The sequence below is a fragment of the Ambystoma mexicanum genome, chromosome 3q (genome assembly GCF_040938575.1).
Source record: "Ambystoma mexicanum isolate Mex_15411 chromosome 3q, UKY_AmexF1_1, whole genome shotgun sequence".
Classification (NCBI taxonomy): Eukaryota; Metazoa; Chordata; class Amphibia; order Caudata; family Ambystomatidae; genus Ambystoma; species Ambystoma mexicanum.
This window is the reverse complement of record NC_090926.1, coordinates 232475778-232495909: the sequence shown is the minus strand read 5'-3', so window position 1 is coordinate 232495909 and position 20132 is coordinate 232475778. Positions and strand designations below refer to the sequence as shown.

General features: G+C 49.1%; 1 protein-coding gene across 1 annotated transcript; it reads right to left on the bottom strand.

The window, feature by feature from the left end:
- Window positions 1–305: 305 nt before the first annotated feature.
- Window positions 306–18884, bottom strand: LOC138447962 (golgin subfamily A member 6-like protein 24). The gene is made up of 3 exons (XM_069604489.1): window positions 18876–18884; window positions 1601–2469; window positions 306–1281 (listed from the first exon to the last, which is right to left on the bottom strand). Exons 1-3 carry the CDS (start codon window positions 18882–18884, stop codon window positions 306–308), a joined length of 1854 nt encoding a protein of 617 aa, XP_069460590.1.
- Between the last annotated feature and the right edge of the window lie 1248 nt (window positions 18885–20132).

Sequence of the window (20132 nt, the reverse complement as noted above, 5' to 3'; positions counted from 1 at the left end):
GACCTCTCCTCTTTTCCAGCTGTCTGTATGGTCTCTCCTCTTTCCCAGCAGTCTGTATGGTCTCTTCTCTTTTCCAGCTGTCTGTATGATCTCACCTCTTTTCCAGCTGGCTGTATGGTCTCTCCTCTTTTCCAGCGGTCTGTATGGTTGCTCCTCTTTTATAGTGGTCTGTATGGTTTCTCCTCTTTTCCAGCGGTCTGTATGGTGTCTCCCCTTTTCCAGCGGTCTGTATGGTCTCTTCTCTTTTCCAGCTGTCTTTATGGTCTCTCCTCTTTTCCAGCAGTCTGTATGGTTTTTCCTCTTTTTCAGCTGTCTGTATGGTGTCTCCTCTTTTCCAGTGGTCTGTATGGCCTCTCCTCTTTTGCAGCTGTCTGTATGGTCTCTCCTCTTTCCAGCGGTCTGTATGGTCTTTCCTCTTTTCCAGCTGTCTGTATAGTGTCTCCTCTTTTCCAGCGGTCTGTATGGTCTCTTCCCTTTTCAAGCTGTCTGTATGATCTCTCCTCTTTTCCAGTGGTCTGTATGGTATCTTCTCTTTTCAAGCGGTCTATTTGATCTCCTCTTTTCCAGCTGGCTGTGTGGTCTCTCCTCTCTTCCAGCGGTCTGTATGGTTGCTCCTCCTTTCCATCTGTCTGTATGGTCTCTCCTCTTTCCAGCGGTCTGTATGGTCTTTTCTCTTTTCCAGCTGTCTGTATAGTGTCTCCTCTTTTCCAGCGGTCTGTATGGCCTCTCCTCTTTTCCCGCTGTCTGTATGATCTCTCCTCTTTTCCAGTGGTCTGTATGGTATCTTCTCTTTTCAAGCGGTCTATTTGATCTCCTCTTTTCCAGCTGGCTGTGTGGTCTCTCCTCTCTTCCAGCGGTCTGTATGGTTGCTCCTCCTTTCCATCTGTCTGTATGGTCGCTCCTCTTTTCCAGCAGTCTGCATGATTTTTCCCCTTTTCCAGCTGTCTGTATGGTCTCTCCTCTTTTCCAGCGGTCTGTATGGTCTTTCCTCTTTTCCAGCTGTCTGTATACTTTCTCCTATTTTCCAGCGGTTTGTATGGTCTCTTCTCTTTTCCAGCTGCCTGTATGGTCTCTCCTCTTTTCCAGTGGTCTGTATGGTCTTTCCTCTTTTCCAGCTGTCTGTATAGCGTCTCCTCGTTTCCAGCGGGTCTGCATGGTCTTTCCTCTTTTCCAGCTGTCTGTATACTTTCTCCTATTTTCCAGTGGTCTGTATAGTCTCTTCTCTTTTCCAGCTGTCTGTATGATCTCTCCTCTTTTCCAGCTGGCTGTATGGTCTCTCCTCTTTTCCAGCGGTCTGTATGGTCTCTCCTCTTTTACAGCGGTCTGTATGGTTTCTCCTCTTTTCCAGCAGTCCATATAGTCTCTTCTCTTTTCCAGCTGTCTTTATGGTCTCTACTCTTTTCCAGCAGTCTGCATGGTCTCTCCAATTTTCCAGCAGGCTTTATGGTCTCTTCTCTTTTCCAGCTGTCTGTATGCTCTCTCCTCTTTTCCAGCGTTCTGTATGGTGTATCTTCTTTTCCAGTTGATTTTTATGGTCTCTCCTCTTTTCCAGCGGTCTGTATGATTTTTCCTCTTTTCCAGCTGTCTGTATGGTGTCTACTCTTTTCCAGTGGTCTGTATGGCCTCTCCTCTTTTCCAGCTGTCTGTATGGTCTCTCCTCTTTTCCAGCTGTCTGTATAGTTTCTCCTCTTTTACAGTGGTCTGTATGGTCTCTTCCCTTTTCCAGCTGTCTGTATGGTCTCTGCTCTTTTCCAGCGGTCTGTATAGTGTCTCCTCTTTTCCAGCAGTCTGCATGGCTTCTCCTCTTTTCCAGCTGTCTGTATGGTCTCTTCTCTTTTCCAGCTGTCTATATGATCTCTCCTCTTTTCCAGCTGGTTCTATGGTCTCTCCTCTTTTCCAGTGGTCTGTATGGTTTCTCCTCTTTTCCAGCGGTTTGTATGGTGTTTTCTCTTTTCCAGCGGTCTGTATGGTCTCTCCTCTTTTCCAGTGGTCTGCATGGTCTTTCCTCTTTTCGAGCTGTCTGTATAGTGTCTCCTCTTTTCCAGCGGTCTGTATGGTCTCTTCTCTTTTCCAACTGTCTGTATGGTCTCTCCTCTTTTCCAGCGGTCTGTATGGTCTTTCCTCTTTTCCAGCTGTCTGTATAGCGTCTCCTCTTTTCCAGCGGTCTGTATGGCCTCTCTGCTTTTCCAGCTGTCTGTATGGTCTCTCCTCTTTTCCAGCTGTCTGTATGGTCTCTTCTCTTTTCCAGCTGTCTATATGATCTCTCCTCTTTTCCAGCTGGCTGTATGGTCTCTCCTCTTTTCCAGCGGTATGTATGGTCTCTCCTCTTTTCCAGCGGTCTGTATGGTTTCTCCTCTTTTCCAGCGGTCTGTATGGTGTCTCCTCTTTTCCAGCGGTCTGTATGGTCTCTTCTATTTTCCAGCTGTCTTTATGGTCTCTCCTCTTTTCCAGCAGTCTGTATGGTCTCTCCTATTTTCCAGCAGACTTTATGGTCTCTCCTCTTTTCCAGCGGTCTATATGGTCTCTCCTCTTTTCCAGCGGTCTGTATGGTGTCTCCTCTTTTCCAGCTGTCTGTATGGTCTCTCCTCTTTTCCAGCAGTCTGTATGGTCTTTCCTCTTTTCCAGCTGTCTGCATAGTGTCTCCTCTTTTCCAGCGGTTTGTATGGCCTCTCCTCTTTTCCAGCTGTCTGTATCATCTCTCCTCTTTTCCAGCTGTCTGTATGGTCTCTTCTCTTTTCCAGCTGTCTATATGATCTCTCCTCCTTTCCAGCTGGCTGTATGGTGTCTCTTCTTTTCCAGTGGTCTGTATGCTCTCTTCTCTTTTTCAGCTGTCTTTATGGTCTCTCCTCTCTTCCAGCAGGCTTTATGGTCTCTCCTCTTTTCCAGCGGCCTGTATGGTCTCTCCTCTTTTCCAGCTGTCTGTATGGTCTCTCCTCTTTTCCAGCGGTCTGTAGGGTCTCTCCTCTTTTCCAGCGGTCTTTCGCCTGTCTGACCGCAGATTTCCCATCTTTTGTTCTGGCTTCGCTGTCAGTGTTTCAGAAAAGTTAACGTCTCTCAGGAATAGAGGAGCTGATTTCTATCACTGCTGATTTCTGTTACTGTTTATGTGACTTGATTAATGAATTGGTTAATACATTGATTAATGAGCGTATTTGTAAGTTGATACGTTGATTATCCGCTGTATTTTTGGTGTTGTTTGGAGAATGTGTATGATTCTTTGCGAATATGCGATGTCATTGGGGGTCATTCCGAGTCCGGCGTTAAGGGAAAAACGAGGCCGGTAAAGGAATAACGACTTCCTTTACCGTTACGGGCCATTCTGACCCGCCACACCGTTATTTACGCCACCGTAAACTACGATGGCGTAAATAGCGGACCAGTGTCGCGCGCCCGACACACCATCGCGGAAATAACGGGAAGGCGTAAACCATCTCCGATTCCAAGCAAAGCGAACACGGAAATAACAACCTCCACAAGGGCGCAAAGTACCTTACCGCCATGGCGTTAATACCGGCATCGCGGGGAAGGTGTTAACAACCCTGATCAGTGTTTGGAAGAGGAACAGGTGCACCCAATCAGCACAGGTGGAGGCAATAGAGTCTGGCACAGCACAAAAGGAGCACACCCACACACCACACCCCCTCCCACACCAAGATGATACCAATTGTAGCAGCATTCCTGGAGCTGGAGGCCCTGCTTGCAAGGCAGCAACTACGACAACAGCAACAACAGCAACCACAGCAACCACAGCCCCCACCACAGAGGATACACAGGAGGAGAAGGAGGGTGAGACAGGGCCAGCATGCCCTACCGGTGCAGCCACCATTACCACGCCGGCAGCCCCCAATTCCCCGCATCAGAGCCACCCCCTTCAACCTCACACCAGAGCAGATCCACACCCTGTACCGGCTTGACTGGGACACCATAACCACCATAGTGGCCCTGATACATACCGACATAGTGAGCCTCATAGAAATCAGCACTGCCATCCCCCCTCTACTAAAGGTAGTGTCCGTGCTCCACTTCCTTACCACAGGCACCTACCAGCATACAGTGGGGCACATGCATGGCATTTCACAGCCAATATTTTCCCGGATAGTCAACCAAGTGCTGGATGCCCTCCTCAAGCACAGAAGGGACTACATATGCCTCCCCCGGACTCCACAGGAGATATATGATACCAAAGCTGCCTTCCATGCACTTGCAGGCATGCCAAATTGCATAGGTGCCCTCAACTGCACCCACGTAGAATTGGTGGTTCCTCATGCCATGGAGGTGCCGTATCGCAACCGCAAGCAATACCACTCCATCAACGTCCAGATGGTGTGTAATGCCAGTAAAGCCATCACACAATGCAATGCTCGGTACCCCGGATCAACTCATGACTCCTTCGTCCTGCGGAACTCAACACTACCAGGCTACATGGACCGACATGCCGGACAACGTACCTGGCTGCTTGGTGAGTAACCGTAATGGGCCATGGCAGTGCATTGGGGCTCTGAGTAGGTTGTCAGCATACCCCACTGTGAAAGGGGGTGGGGGAGATGCATACTCCACCCGGGAGGGAATGTCAACGCCATTGTACGTTGTGCACCTCACAGAACACTGTGCCCCATGACAAGTGGCACGCCACATTACCACCTAACCACACAGTTGTGAATACGAGCCAACACCTAATGGTACTTGACAAACAGTTACCCTGGCCAAAGACCACGACACATGCACCACACATCGGTGGACCTTACACACCGTAAGGTCATCGTGCACCATGCAGTGCAATAGCACCATGTCGCTGACTCCTGCATCTCAACACAAAGGACAGTCATCCATGGGAGTGCATAGAGGTTAGTCTAACAGGGATCCTACTGCGTGTGACTGGTTCGGCACCTCCATAGGATAGCTGCCAATCACCATGATAGGGATCAGTGCTGATTGAAGGGTATGCTACCAACTACTACCAACACACCCTTACAGCAGGTCTTACGCAAGTCATCAATTAATGCAGTCCAACACTGCTGCATGCATAAACGATGCACATGCAACAAGACATGAGTGCGCACCATGACCCATCAGGGAGAAGCTACCCCCTGCATCATTCCATTGGCCAGCACACATGGCCGGACCAGTAATGGGTTGACTGTATCCAGGGACATGTGTGCATGGCCAGTCATCACCCGCTGCAATGTAAGACTAGCACAGTTCTCCACCATGAATGTACTAACACTTACCTTCATTCCACTCTCATGCAGGTGATGCTGGCTACCCTTTGAAACCGTGGCTCATGACCCCGGTCCGCAAACCCCAAAACAGGCACGAGGAGGACTATAATAGATCTCATACCCGTACACGGGTGGTCATAGAGCAGGCCTTCGGCCTTCTGAAGGCACGATTCCGTTGCCTCAGCCGGTCAGGTGGGGCCCTCATCTACAGCCACGAGAAGGTGTCCAAGATCACCATGGCATGTGTAATGCTGCACAACATGTGCATCCGTCGGAACGTGCCACTGCCCCCTGACGTGGGACTGCTACCACCAGATGAGGAGGAGGAGGAGGTGGAGGAAGGAATGGCAGAACAGCAACACGGTGCCGATGCACGGGAGGGACGTTCCGTGCGACAAGCATTGATCGAGCAATATTTCTGAATCACAAGTCAGCTGAGGGGGTGAGGATGACAGGGCATTGGGCACTGGGTGTGGGGATACATGTACTACATGCACTGTGAGACATTAAAAGACACATGCACAATAATGAATGTCCACTCTGTATTGTAGGATAGACCAAACTGTGTATTGTATGATGATGTCCAAACGTGTACAACAGATCCTTTACCCTCACCCCCCTCCCCCTCCCCCCCAACTCCCACACACACCCTCAACCCCCTCCCCCTCCCCCCCAACTCCCACACACACCCTCAACCCCCTCACCCTCTCCCCCAACTCCCACACACACCCTCACCCCCTCACCCTCCCCCCCAACTCCCACACACACCCTCAATCCCCTCACCCTCCCCCCACAACAACCCCACAATGTTCCCATCAGTGCAGCATTGGCCACATGTGTGTGGCTGCACGGTCAATGGGCACTGCCAGAGCCTGGGGCATCCCTTCCATTCCGGCGCATCGTGCGCAGTGACCTACGGACCGGGCTGGTCTGCGTGGAGGAGCTCTGGGAGGGTGGCACCTCCTGCTGGGGCTGTGGTCTGGGGGTGCTGCCTCCAGGGCATCAGCAATCCTGCCAAGCATCTCACAGATGCGGTTTGTGCTGGTACTGATGATCTCGCCCAGAGCCTGAAGGTCATTATGAAGCACCAACCCTGATTCCCGGTTGTCCCGGAGAAACTCCTCTATCATGCCCGTGAGGTGCTGGCAGCGCACTGTTTCTGCAGCTGATGTGGGCGATGTGGTCGGCAGGCTTCGTGTTGTTGTGCCTGCAGGACTTTCAGGACTTCCTGCAGGGGAAGTGGGCTCATGACAGACAGGTGTATCCCCTTCGCCTGTGAGCCCTGGGCCGTCACTCGACCCAGGGTCGCTATGGGCAACCTGGCTGTACGAGGGAGTGTCTGGGCTCTGTACATAGTCATTGGGCTCCTCCACGTTGTCAATGGTGTTTGGTGATGTGCTGCCTGGCTCATCGAGGATGCACATGGCAGTATTCTCCCCTGACGCCCATCGATTCCTCATGGTGCAGCGTGGGGCATGTGTCCCGCAGAACTGCAGGCATGTCCAGGGCCGCGGATGGGGGTTGTGTACCCTCCATGGGGGTTGCTGGGGCAGGTGGTGTGGCATGTGCCTTCTTCCTGCTTGCAGGTGTGCGCTGTCCCCTGCCTGTGCCCCGGGAGGTACTTGTCCGGGGGCCTTCCTGCTCCTCACTTTCATGACCGGTGCCTGTGGGGGGCAAGAGAGAGACGGCATGAGCAATGATTCTGGGGGTCAGAATTACTTCCAGACAATGGTATTACGATGGGATAGCAGCGTTTTGGTGACATTTGGGTGCTGAGTGGCACTGTGATCTTTGCTTGGATGGGAAAAGCATACTGTCGGCAGGGTCACTCATGTTGGCGGAGTACTGTGGTGACTGACATTGACCAGCTTTTTGTGTGGCATGCCCAATATGGGTGTCAGCCTTGCACCTGACATCATCCTGGGTCCCAGTTGTTACGGCATCATTGGAGGGGGGGGGGGTTTACCCAAACATGATGTGACTGCTTGACCAGCCCTTGGCGATGACTTGCATTAGGGATGCATGTACTGTTTACACTCATGGCACTCACCTGCGTCAGCTGATGAAGGATCACCGCAATCCATATCGCCGACACCTTCGATGGCTTCTGTGCCCATCATCTCCGCACATGTTTCCTCCCAGGGCATCATTTTTATGGGTGAGGCTGGGCCTCCTCCTGTCTCTAGGGCCAGATTGCGGTTTGCTGAGAGGATGGCCCGCACCCTCAGACGGAGGTCATCCCAGCGTTTGCGGCAATGCGTCGTGCTGCGGGGGGTGTTTCCGACAGCGCTCACCCTCTGCGAGACCAGCTCCCATATCTCCTTCTTCCTGAGGATGGTGGGCCTGCGCATGTCGCTGCTGAAAACAATCTCAGCATGTTCATGCAGAGTATCGACGAGTACCTGGAGCTCATCCTGGGAGAATTTCTCCTTCCTGATGCGCGCAGCACCCTTTTTTAATGCTTTTGGCATGATGCTGGTCTCTGGAGTCTATTTTGCCTATCACTATATGCCCACGAGTCCTGTATGGAGAGGATTGCAATGGATTGTGATTTTAAAGATGGCCGCCATGATGCTTCCCGTTCCTGTTCGATGACGTAATTTCCGTCTACGGTTTTTACCGGTGCCCGTAATTTACGGTCATCGTTAATCACAGGCACCGCTATTTACGCACTACGTGGAGGGCGATGGTGTTAGTTACGTCTCGGTTGTTGTCGGTAAGGGGTTTGATGCGCCCTTTACCGGTATGGCGCTAGGGGGTTTACCGGCATGGCGGAAAGCTCGTGCCCGCGAGGTCGGAATATGGTGCTAATTACGCCCTGCTACCAACGCGGATATGGTATTTCCGCCATGCCGGTAAAGTCAGAAATTTAACGCGAACCTCGGAATGAGGCCCATTGACTGTATACATGAATTGGGACACGTTCTCTAATAACAAGATTAAAACTAAAAAAAAACATTTTGCCGACGAATCTCCCGAGCTGCCCTTGGATACTCGGGGAGCTTTTGCCCAGTGACTGCGTAGTAATGTACACCTGAATTTCACAGCGCCCCTGGATACTTTCTGTTCCCAATAGAACCTGGCCTCCCTCTCTTCGGTAATGATAACCCCATGAAATCCAGCTAGCCTTGCCTCCCTTGGAGGCCGAGGAGAAGCTGTACTCGCATCTAGTTGCACAGCTAAACCTGCAATGCCTTTTTCATCATGTCCTCGAGCAGATGGGGGAACGGAGATTCTACCAATCCTTCTAGAACGTGCCATGTTCCTGCTCCTCTGCCCCCTTACACGTAAGACTTTATATTGTGTCCTATTTCTCGAGGGAGACATGTGGCTGAAACAGAGACCCAAAGCATCAAACAGAGGTAGGGCCGGCCTGTGAGCAGGTGCCTTACAAAAGAATTAACAAGAGGTGTAGTTCATACATAGGGGACACATATCGAGCAGGCCAACTTCTCGGAAGGGAGCGGGTGATTTCAATGTCAGGGGGAAAGGCGTTCCTGTGAAGGATCCGAAGCAAGCACGGAGAAGGGCAGAAGCGAGAGAGTGAACGAGGCTGGCAAGAGCGGCAGATTGAGGAAGGGGCAAGCGGGAGACAGGCTGCTAGGTAACGCGGAGCAAGGCAATGGACAGATTCAAAGACGGAGGGTAGGAGTTTGGAGGGAGACCGGCTGTGCATGCTGCACCCCTGTGTTCATAGCATCTATTTCCCGCTTTCTCATCTGTTTATCGTCCACGTGGTCATTTTCTTTCTTCCACGAAACTAAGATCTGGGTACCAGGGCTTTAAATGGGTCGGGCCTAGCCCGGGTCAAGACCCAGCAGGCTCAGAAATCTTGTTCTAAGGCGGGGCACTGGCAGGGCTCACTAATCTCCCTGGCAGCCCTGGCCGCTACAGGACAAACCTTTTTTCTGAAGCCTGAAACTTGCTCATCTGGGAAAGTTTCAGGCTTCAGAAAAAAATGACTTTAATCCATAATGGCGGCGCTGTACCTGAGTACCATCCGTTCAAGCAAGAGATGCCTGTGGCCCAGCGCCACCATTATGGAAGAAAGGTGGGGCAGCTAAAGGCAGAAGCCTTTTTTTTCTAAAGCCTGTAGCTCTCATTCATTCACAGGCGTTTCAGGCTTTAGGAAAAAAAGGCCTCGGCTTCCAGCGGCCTCAACTTATCAGCCTTAATGGTGACGCTGCCTCTCCCCGGGCACAGGCGTGCAATACCATTGAGCTTACCGGGCCTCAGCCCCTGCCCTAAATGTGAGCTGAAATTCGGGGGTTCTGCACATAACTTATTGTTAGCCAGAGAGGGGGAGAAGCCTTTCCTGAAGCTGGTGGCTTTGAAGTTTTACTGTGTTCGTGCAGAACAATTTATTTGCACAAACGCAGCAAAACTTTAAAGCTGCTAGTTTAGGAACGGCTTCCATCGCCTCTCTGCCTCAGTAAAATCAAATGCCCATATCAGCCCCCTCCCTCCCACCCACAGATGCAAGCCAACATATAACATTGTCAAGTGTTCTTTCACATTTGAAGGGAGGGGATGATGTGCACACTTTGTGTTAGGCAGAGAGGCGAGGGAAGTCTTTTCTGAAAATAGCAGTGTTAAAGGGTGTTGCATGTTAGTGCATTATATGTGTATGCATGTGTGCAAGGAGTGTGTATGTAATGTATTTGTGAATGAGAGAGTGTGTGTGAATGAGTGTATAATATATGGGGATGGGTGTGCATGTAAATGAGTGGTGAATGGGATGTTTAAATGAGTGATTGAATGTGTAATTGTGTGTGTGTGTGCATGTGCGTTTATGTGCAATGCTGGGCAGAGGAGCTGATTGTTGCGGGTAGAGGGTGGGAGTTGGGTGTGTGTGGTGGTATGGATGTCCAGTAAGATTTTAGTGGACATCCATAATAAAGTGAGCATGATGTGTTATGGGCCTTGAATGGCATTTTGGTTCAGCCAGTCTAGACATTTATTACTGTGGCATTACTTTTTCTTTACTGCCATATACCATAAAGTAGGTATGACATGTGTTATTAGGTGGCTAGAGTGGTGTTTTGGTACAGCCAGACTAGCCATTTTTCCTGTGGCTTGACATCTTTTACTGGGTTGGACGTGCTTTCTATCATTATGCGCTAAGCAAATATGTGTGTGCTCATATATTGGAATATTGGCAAATTTTGGAGCAGCCAGAATGGAAATGTATGGGCACCAGTGGTCAGGGGCGTTGCTAGGGGGGGCTAAGGGGGCTATAGCCCCTGATCTTTTGGTTGTAGCCCCGGATAGAATCTCAGGAGTTACAGCCAAAAGACTAGCTAGCCCCCAGTCCCAACAGTTCTGACATCAGCTTAGCCCCGGGTCTTTTCCAGGCATAGCAACTCCCCTGCCAGTGGTAGTGTACGGGAGCAGTTGGGAGCGGTGCTCCTCTACGTTTATTAAGTTTTATTGTTCCTATACTTTTATTTTAAAAAGAAACTGTTCCCAAATGGTTACGTTTTAAAATAAAAGTGCAGGAAGCAGTTGAAACCTGCACTTCAGTGCATTGCACTGAACAGTCCCTTAAAAAGCAGGCACTTTTGTTTGGAGGTTTGTATTGTGCGTGGGAGGGGGGTTTGGCAATGAGGTTTGTGGGGAGCGGGGAAGGCCAGCAGAGAGCATAGTTCCACTCAGGGGTGTTGCTATGTCTGGAAAAGCCCCAGGGCTACGCCGATGTCCGAACTGTCGGGACTGGAGGCTAGCTAGCCTTTTGGTTGTACCTCCTGAGATTCTATCCGGGGCTACAACCAAAAGACCAGGGGCTATAGCCCCCTTAGCCCCCCCCCCTCCCGCCTAGCAACGCTTCCACTGCTTCTTTTCATACACTTCGACCACTGATGGGCGTAGCCAGCGTGAACATGTTTTTATACTGTCATATAATGGTATAATCAAAACAAATGTATGGTTTGTATCTCATGTGGAAGTTGGACTCGTGGCAGGCTGTACTTCTTTGGTGGTCACTTTTGCTTAAGGGTGATGTCTGATTGGACACCTGGGCTTTAGATATCAAAATTATCAAAGCAACTAAATGTGTATGTTGTTTTTAAATCCAATCACTTTGTCATTCTCGCTGACACATTGAGCTTTAAAATATACCATTTGATCCTTGGGCCCCACGCCAGACAACCCTTGAAGTAAAACAGAGGGGGAGAAGCCTCCAAGTATGCCTCCAAGTTTCTGAAGTGGTCCCTCCCATCACCAGTTAGCCCCTGGAAATGTAGGTTTTGGTACGCCCAAGCATGATGCCTGGCGAGGGGCAGCAGCAACATTAAGGCTGAGAAGGTGAACATCGCTAAAGTTTCCTTATTGGGATTTTGACTACTAAGGTGAAATAACGTAAGAACCAGTCGGTTGGGCTGGGGAAGGATGAGGGAGCAGGCAGAGACTGATCAGAAATAACTGCTGAATCGAGAATCCAGCCTCCCTTGGAGAATAATGAAGGAGAGAACTAAGTGCTTTGTCTGGTTGTAAATATTCCTGACCCAACCTTTTTTTCTCGTGTCATTTAGAGAAGAAAAGTCCAGTATGCACTGTGGGCCGGTAGAGGGCGCTAGACACTAGGCGTACCATACTATTTCTCGGAAATACACGGGAGCTTTATGGGTAATCGTGAGATACCTCTGACAGTTGCGGTAAGGTGGAGAGTCGCTCTCGGATTGGCAAATTTAAGTCTGGACCCCCGCCACATCTGGTGGATTTTCATCTTGCCGTGGAGGTGAATGGGTTCCAAAAGAAACACTAGCCCTGCTTTTAGCAGAATATTTATGGAAAGGTGGCTTTGTGGCATACACAGGGAAAGGCAAATGGGGTACGGGTGGGGCGGAGGAGCGGTACGGTTTAAGCAGCAAAACACTAAAGACGCACTACGGCGGGCGTACACTACTACATTCAAAAGGAAAGGGGCAGTTACAAATAGAGTTAATCAGGCGTGTGTGGGCGCTTGGTCTGGTGTATATGAGTCCCTGGTGGTGTCATGTATGCCTCGTGGAACACTGGGTGGGTGCTGCTGGGATGAGAGTTCCAACAGCTTTGGTGGTGGATGCTCTGATAGGTGTCCCTCCTCCTTGTCACCTGCCACTGGATTTGCACGTACCTGCTAAAAGTAACAGCAATAGATAAGCGACCACCCATACTTCCCACTCGCGCGCTTTTGCGACTTCACCCGCACTATAATCAGTTTTCTCACACTCCCATACACTTCAAAGGGCTCTCACCCGCCGAAAACAAAAACGTCTGTTTTCACCCGCTATGGCGGCACAAAAGGTTGAGAGCTATGACTCACTGGACATCCCCTGAGTGTTTCGTGGGGCCAGGTGCATAATTAAATCATTAATTGCAACATACTTGCGATAAGTGTTCTCAATGCAGCCGTGTGGGGGACAGCAGAAAGAGAAAGTAAGGAAACCCCCCACCCCGAAAGCATTCATACCTGTGCCATCAGCAGGCAGCTGAGACTGGAGTCGGGAGTCTTTAGTTGGTGCCAGCCAGTATGCAAGGCGGTGTGCGTGATCCAGGAGAGCAATGGTGCTGGCCGGGCCGTATGCCCGAGGAGTGGGTAGCAGGGACCGTGGTAGGGCAGTTGTGCTCCCTTTAGCACTAGCACCAGAAGTAGGAAGTAGCCAGCTAGGGCCGTATCCAGAGACGGCGTCAGGTCCTTTCAACCATTTCATTTGAAATTCGCCTCAGGGGGCCCCAGGAACTACCCCATTTTGCCAGTCAGCAATAAAATACCTCGGCAATATATTCCGTTATATGTTACTTTCATTCTGGGGCCTACGGTGTGCACTTTGCAGCACTCACCTTACAAACTGCATTTTCTGGAGCCCTCCTGGCCGTCACTTCCCCGAGTATAGAGAAGTATCACCTCGTTCTCTTTTAACATCAGTTCCTCCACATCAAGCACTTGCGGACAAAGAAGGATTTATAGCTTTTCAATGGACATTTAGTCTTTCAGCTCCCCTTTGGCTAGCTATCTCGTGATAGTCCGTGGCTATTAACCTCAGACTGTATTTGTCTCCATAATACATGCACCCCACAGGTGCCTCAGACCCTTTTGTGCTCTAAGCAGGGGGGAGCCCCAGCGATCATGTTGAAATGGGCCCTCACACATCTTCATCTACCCCAACCTGGATCCTTCCTGCGGCAGCTCACATCGCTACACCGTGCCACTTGGCACTGTGTAGCGGCTAAGCGCATTGCTCACAATACAGATGCAGGTTGCCAGGTCCCAGAAGCCACGGGGTCCTTCTCCTGTGATGCCAAGTGCTTCCTTGGTGGAGGGGAAAGGACTGTGTGCCAAGAATGGTGAGAGCAGAGCATCCAGGATGCGCCCTCACACACCATGGAGGGTCTGGTCATACTCACCACAGAAGATGCTGAAAAACACAATGGCCTCAACACTGCTCTTCTCCTTGCTTACGGCAAAGGCTGGGGTGAATCGAAAAGCCGCCTCTCCTTGAATATTCATAGGAGAGACACAACACACGGCGACGGCCATACCAACAAACGAGCCGAGGGAGTGGAGAGATCCCTCTGGGAAGGTGCAGGAGTCTGCAGTGGACCCAGACCCCCCACCAACCTAAAAAGTGGATGGGGCGTGAGACGTGCCCCTCGGACCATGCCATGTGCATTGAGTGCACCCGGAACTTTGTCTGCAAAGATGAAGAAGGTATTGTTGCAGAAGTGTTGGGGGCCGGGGGTTGCCTTGATCTGGAAGGATGTCCTAAGAAAGGCCACCTGACCATGATGCTAGAGATGCGCTTGTTCTGGGCAAGTGAAAACTGATACTCCACCCTTGCTGACCATCACGAGTGTCATCATGATAGGATATGATAGGTTATTTATAATGCACTTAATACCCAGAGGTTTCTAAGCGCGTTGTGTTGCTCCATGTTATCTTGCTTCCAAGGCGAGCATGTTGCCCCTGAGCTATCCTCCCGAGACGAGAGCACTGGCATGCTAAATCTGTTCTAAGGCTCCAATACTGGGAGGATTGGAAATTGCTCCTAGGGAAACTTGGTGGGTGAGGGCACATGCCCTACAAGGAGATGCTAGTAAGTTATTTCCCCTTCTGGGCCATCTACATGATTTCCCGGTCTTGGATATTTGGGGAGTGTCATCCAATCTTCACACTTGTTGATTTAATGTTGTTGCATTGTCACTCTCTTACCTATTAAGTATTCTGATATCTTCCAGACCTGTTATTTTATGGGGTTGCCGTGGGCTGTTGTTATCACATCGTAAACATGCTGGTTGTATGTAGGGGCATGTGAACGCTGGTGGCGTGGTGGTACCACTGGGAGTCCTTGTGATGGCGGCATAGCGCAGCACTTAAGTGTGACAGTGAAACGTTATATTGCATAAACATGCTGGTTGCATGTAGGGGTTTATACGTGCTGGTGTGATGGTGGCATGCCTTGCGGTATAAAGCGGTGGTTGCTGTGAGTGGGATTGGAGGCACAGCGTGTGCCTGGTTTTGAGTGTGTGGTGACATATCTGGTTTGTGACTTGTGCACTGGCATGCAGCATTGGATGTGTGGTATATGCATGCTGACGGTGGCTTGCCTGCATATCATTGGGCGTATTGCATAGAGCCGTAGTTGTTGTCAGGGATGGGATGCACGCGCTGGTCTGGTGGCAGCATGGGGTTATTGCAGGGCGATTGAGGCCTACCCAAATATAGCAAACTTGCTCCGTAGAGTTATTTGTTCCGTGAGTTGTAGCTGTCTTTCAATTCCTCTTTAACAATTTAGTGGTTCTCTCAAATTTTTTTTACATTTTTTTTTTATTATTGAAAATGAAAAGCAAACTTTTTGTCAAGCCATGTCTTTTCCACTCAACAGAAGTTTCATTGAACGACGAAGCAAAGAAAGAAAAAGAAAAAAAAAGCAAAGGAAAGGAAAAGAAACGGAAGAGAAGGGAAAACCGAGTGCCAAAACAAACAAGATTTTTCTCTGTTGTCTCATCTCGCAAGAAACTCAAATCAAATCGGTATTTGGTAAAATCAAGTCCATAAAATTAATGGTTGCACAAGTTAGTTGAGCATTTATCCCTGAGATTAGATAGCTCCACCACTCAAGCATATTTCCATTTTTTGGGGCAAATCGTGCAAGATGTAGTGAGCGTTAATCAACAATATTCGGGCACTCGGTTATTAGGTGTTTGATCGATTCCACATCTATCGAACAAAACCGGCAAATGTCGGTCTTAATCGCCAAATCTTTCCTTCTCATCAAGACCTCATGTGTGTTGTACAGGTTTTAGCTGTAATCTTAAGAACTGGTCACGACAGAGGTCTTCAATCTGTGGGGCGCGACCCCCTTGGGGGGCGCGCCACCATGCCTGGGGGGGCGCGTGATGCCTTCCAGAAGAAAAGAAAAGAAAAGAAAAAGAGTAACGCTTTTTTTTTTTTCTGCCGCACTGAACTGAGCATGTGCAATGGGGAGCCACTGGCTCCCATGCACATGCTCAGCCAGTGGGATGTGGTGGGGGGGCGTAGCCATGGAAACAGGAAATAAACGCAGCCTGGATGCGCGCTTTCCTGCATTTGGATCGCGCGTCCAGGCTGCGTTGTGGTGTCCTGTGTTCCCTGTTGTTGCTGCTGCTGCCGACGCGTGCGAGTGCGAGGTAAGTCACCCGTTCCGGCTTTATTTTTAACACGGCTCCCCTATGGCAATCTGCCATGGAGGAGCCGCGTTATTAATGCAGCACCGGTCCCCCTGCGCCCCTCTCTCCCTGAATCCCCCACATTGGGGGGCATGCATGGAGGAGAGGAGGCGAGCGGGGGACCGGAACTGCTCTGCCGGTGTTTTTTTACAACGCGGCTCCCCCATGGCAGATTGCTGGAGCCCAGCAATCTGCCATGGGGGAGCTGCGTTATTAATGCAGCACCGGTCTCCCTGTGTCCCCCAATAGCGATAACCCCACATTCAGGGGGAACCGGGGTGCAAAGCTCCTGCTCCCCTGAGAGAATTGAGGGCCTCTGCCAGTGGAGTAACTTTGCTTAAAATGTTGGGGGGGACATGACATCTGAAGAAAAGGTGCCCCAGCTAAATGAATGAGGACAAAATGGTATGCCATGAAAGTTGGGGGACAAACACCCCCGCCCCCCCTAAAATTACACCCATGGCCTCTGCCCCCAGGTCTGCCAGGGGCATCACTACTGGCACACCAGAGCTGCCCCCCAGAGTCTTTCCCAGAGCCGCTGAAATAATGTAAAATGGTAGTAACACCAGGGCACTAAACCCACAATTAGCAAGAGTGCTTCGGGGCACCCCAGCAAAACAGGAAGTAGCATTGTTCCCAAGTACTTTAATTTTCCACATAAATTTGCTGGACTTCCAGTCCCCCTTATGCCCACCCGTCCATTCCATGGACCCCCAGTCCCCTCTCCAGATCTTGTAGTCCAAAGCGTTCTAATCTTGTGGCTGTGCAGTAGACAAGGAAACCACAAGCAGAAATTATTAAACTATCGAGTGATGAAAACATTAAGGGTCAGGTGGCTCATGAATTTTTTTGCATGGGGTGTTTCCCACCAACCCCAACATTTTCACATGGCTCAGTTCAACTCTTTGCATGTGGTGTTTGCCATGTTTATGCTTTTTTTGGGGTGCATTTTTACTTTTTTAAAACCGTTTGCAATGTTTCGACAGGTTCAGGCTCATTTTCTCGATGGATCGTTTTCTAGTGCCCAAAGATGGTAGGGATCTGAAACGTAAAGTGGAAGGAGAGGTGGGAACAGACAAAAGAAATGCAAAAACACGGAAATATGATCACTCTTATTTGGACTTTGGGTTCACATGCATCACAGTCGCTGGGGAAGTGAAGCCGCAGTGTGTGATTTGTGGTGCTACATTAGCAAATGACAGCCTGAAGCCAACAAAATTAAGGCGGCATTTGGAAACCAAACATGCCGATTTAGCAAAAAAGACCAGGGATTTCTTTGTACGGCAGCTGCAAGGCATGAAAAAGCAAAAGGAGACTGTTAAAAGTGTGGCATCTGTACCTGCAAATGCTTTGAAAGCATCTTACCACATTGCATACTTTCTTGGCAAAAACAAGAAGCCTTTTACAGATGCTGAGAAAGTGATTCTCCCAACCATTCTCGCTGTCAACCGGGTAATGCTTGGTGAAAGTGCAGCAGAGAAATGCAAAAGTATCCCTATGTCAGACACAACAATTTCCCGCCGTATTGCTGACCTGTCCTCTGATATCAGTACAGAATTGATATCGCGCTTGAAAGACAGCCAGTTCGCCCTACAGTTGGATGAGGCCACTGACATATCAAAAGAAGCTCACTTGATTGCCTATGTGAGGTACTGCCACGGCAAGGAGATGTTGGAGGACTTCTTGTTTTGTAAGCAAATTAAGGGCAGAGCAACTGCACCTGAACTCTTTGAAATTTTAAACAACTTCCTAAGTTCCAACTGCCTAAAGTGGGAGGCGTGTGTTGGTATTTGCACGGATGGTGCTCCTTCAATGTGTGGTGCTAGAGCTGGGCTAAAAGCAAAATTATTGGCATTAGCTCCACATATTGTGTGGACACACTGCATGATACACCGAGAAGCTTTGGCGGAGTATGATCTTTCATGTGTTTCTGAAGTAATTGGAAACCATTTAAATGCTCTCAGAACCAGTCTCGAAAAGTACTTTCCTGACGACAATTGCAACATGAAAGACTGGGTGGTTCAGCCTTTCCTAGCTGACGTAGGAGCCCATCTCCCAATACAACTCCAGGAGGAACTAATGGAGCTCCAAAGTGACCGCCTACTAGAGAGCAAATTCAGAAAATTGTCTTTGGGTGCATTTTGGCAACATGTGTCTGCAGAGTATCCAACTTTATCGAAATGTGCAGTCAATGTACTTTTACCTTTCAGCACCTCATACCTGTGCGAAATTGGGTTCTCTGCACTTGCAGACCTAAAGACAAAATGTCGGTCAAAGCTGGAGGTGGAAGAAAGCCTGCGGCTGGCTATTGGAAAAATGTAACCCAATATTGACAGGCTGGCTGGTGAAAGGCAGGCCCACCTTTCACACTAGTTCTCCAGTATGCCACTGTCCAACTTGCAAGTGACAGCATTGAAAGTACGCTGTTGTACTTCGGAAACAAATTGTTACAGCACTTGCATAGCAAATGTTACTACAGGACAGCAATATTGGGTGTTTTCGTTTGTGTGAAATAAATATCCAACACTATTTTTAGTCGAGTCCTCTGTATTATAGCAAAATAATCGGAATGCTTTGTTCACAAATATTTGTCCTCATCTGATTTGAATCATTGCAAGCAATGATTCTGAAACAACGTGGTGTTTGGCATGCACTCCTTCGTTGGGGGCCCCATTGTACTCCAGCGCGCGATAACCGTTCGCAACCGAGTACAATTTTGGAGTACATGTGTATAGGGGGGGCCTGGGCCGGAGAAACTTTTCTTAGGGCGGGCTCGGGGTCAAAAAGTTTGAAGACCACTGGGTTACGATGATATTGGGATGGAAATTTAGAAAGATACCTCGGCAGTTCACCCAGTCTTTGCGTCTATCCCAGGTCTATTGAAGAAATTAAAGAGGTACGTTTGTCCATATTAGTTGTACAGTTCCATTGTAGGAACTTTTTTTTCGCTACTTGCAGAATTTGTAGTACCAAGCACATGCTTATGTCGGCTTCTCGTAAAATTTACTTCAATTTGTCCTCCCATCGATTTAATAGGAAGGCTGACGGGTCGTTACTTTTTTAATTCAAAATCAGTTAAGGTTTTGCTACCAGCATCAGACACATTTTTCGAAGAACTAATATTGATTTCCACACCACAAGGGAGTGTAAGGAGTCTAGACCCAATTCGTGTCTGATTGCTACCATTGGTACACTCTGTGGCAATTTAAGAATTTTTCACCAGAAAGTCCCCTCTAATTGAGGCCAAAAACCAGCGGCGATGTTCCAGTCAGCTTCACTACCAAAGCAAACAGCTGGCGACACTTTTTGTAAGTAAAAAGTTATTACAGGCTGCAAGGTAAATTTGCCATATTTTGCGTGTAGTTTCGCTCCTTGCTGTGCAAAAATCTTCATACGAGACAAGACATCATGGGTCCAACGACACTCCCAGGTAGCGGATGGTTTTGGTTAGTGCTTCGTTGTGCACTTTCCACTTAAACACTTCTTTCCTTGTTTGCGTCTTGGTACCGAAGGCACTGACTTTTGACTTTTTTACGTTTACTGCCAGATGATTTTGAACAAGGTAGACTTGTAGAGCCGTCAGCAATCTTTGAAGCCCAATTTCGGCAGAGTCAAGTAAGACTACATCATCTGCGTAGATTACCCAGCTTAGGTGTTTGCCATTCACATTTGGTGGAAATGACCTTGTTTGTAATAAGGCTGCAGGCAGGTCTGATAAGAAAAGTTTAAACAACAAAGCTGCTAACGAGCAGCCCTGTTTCACTCCTTTAGTTGTTTTTATTTCTTCTGTTAGGTCTCCTTCTGCATTCAATCGCACCCGAATTGTGGTATTCGAGTATAATGCCATCAAGGGAATCAATAGCTGATGTGGACAGCCCCAGGCCTTAAGTTTTTTCCATAGGAGTTGGCGATTAATGCTGTCGAACGCCTGTTTTAAGTCAACGAACGCAAGAAGTAACCTTTTCTTGCGTCTTAGGGCATCACGTTTTGCCAAGTTTAGGAGCATCAGGTTTAACTCGACTACTACACCTTTTGTAAACCCAGTTTGCCTTTCGTCTTCTAGATTTGCTCCTTCGGCCCACTTTGCGATTTTCTTTTTGCAGGAAGGTGGCAAATATTTTCCCTGTTTTGTCTAGCAATGCTATGGGGCGGTAATTCTTCGGGTCTTCAAGGTTTCCCTTTTTAAACACTGGGACTATCACTGCGCTTTTCCACGAGACCGGGATC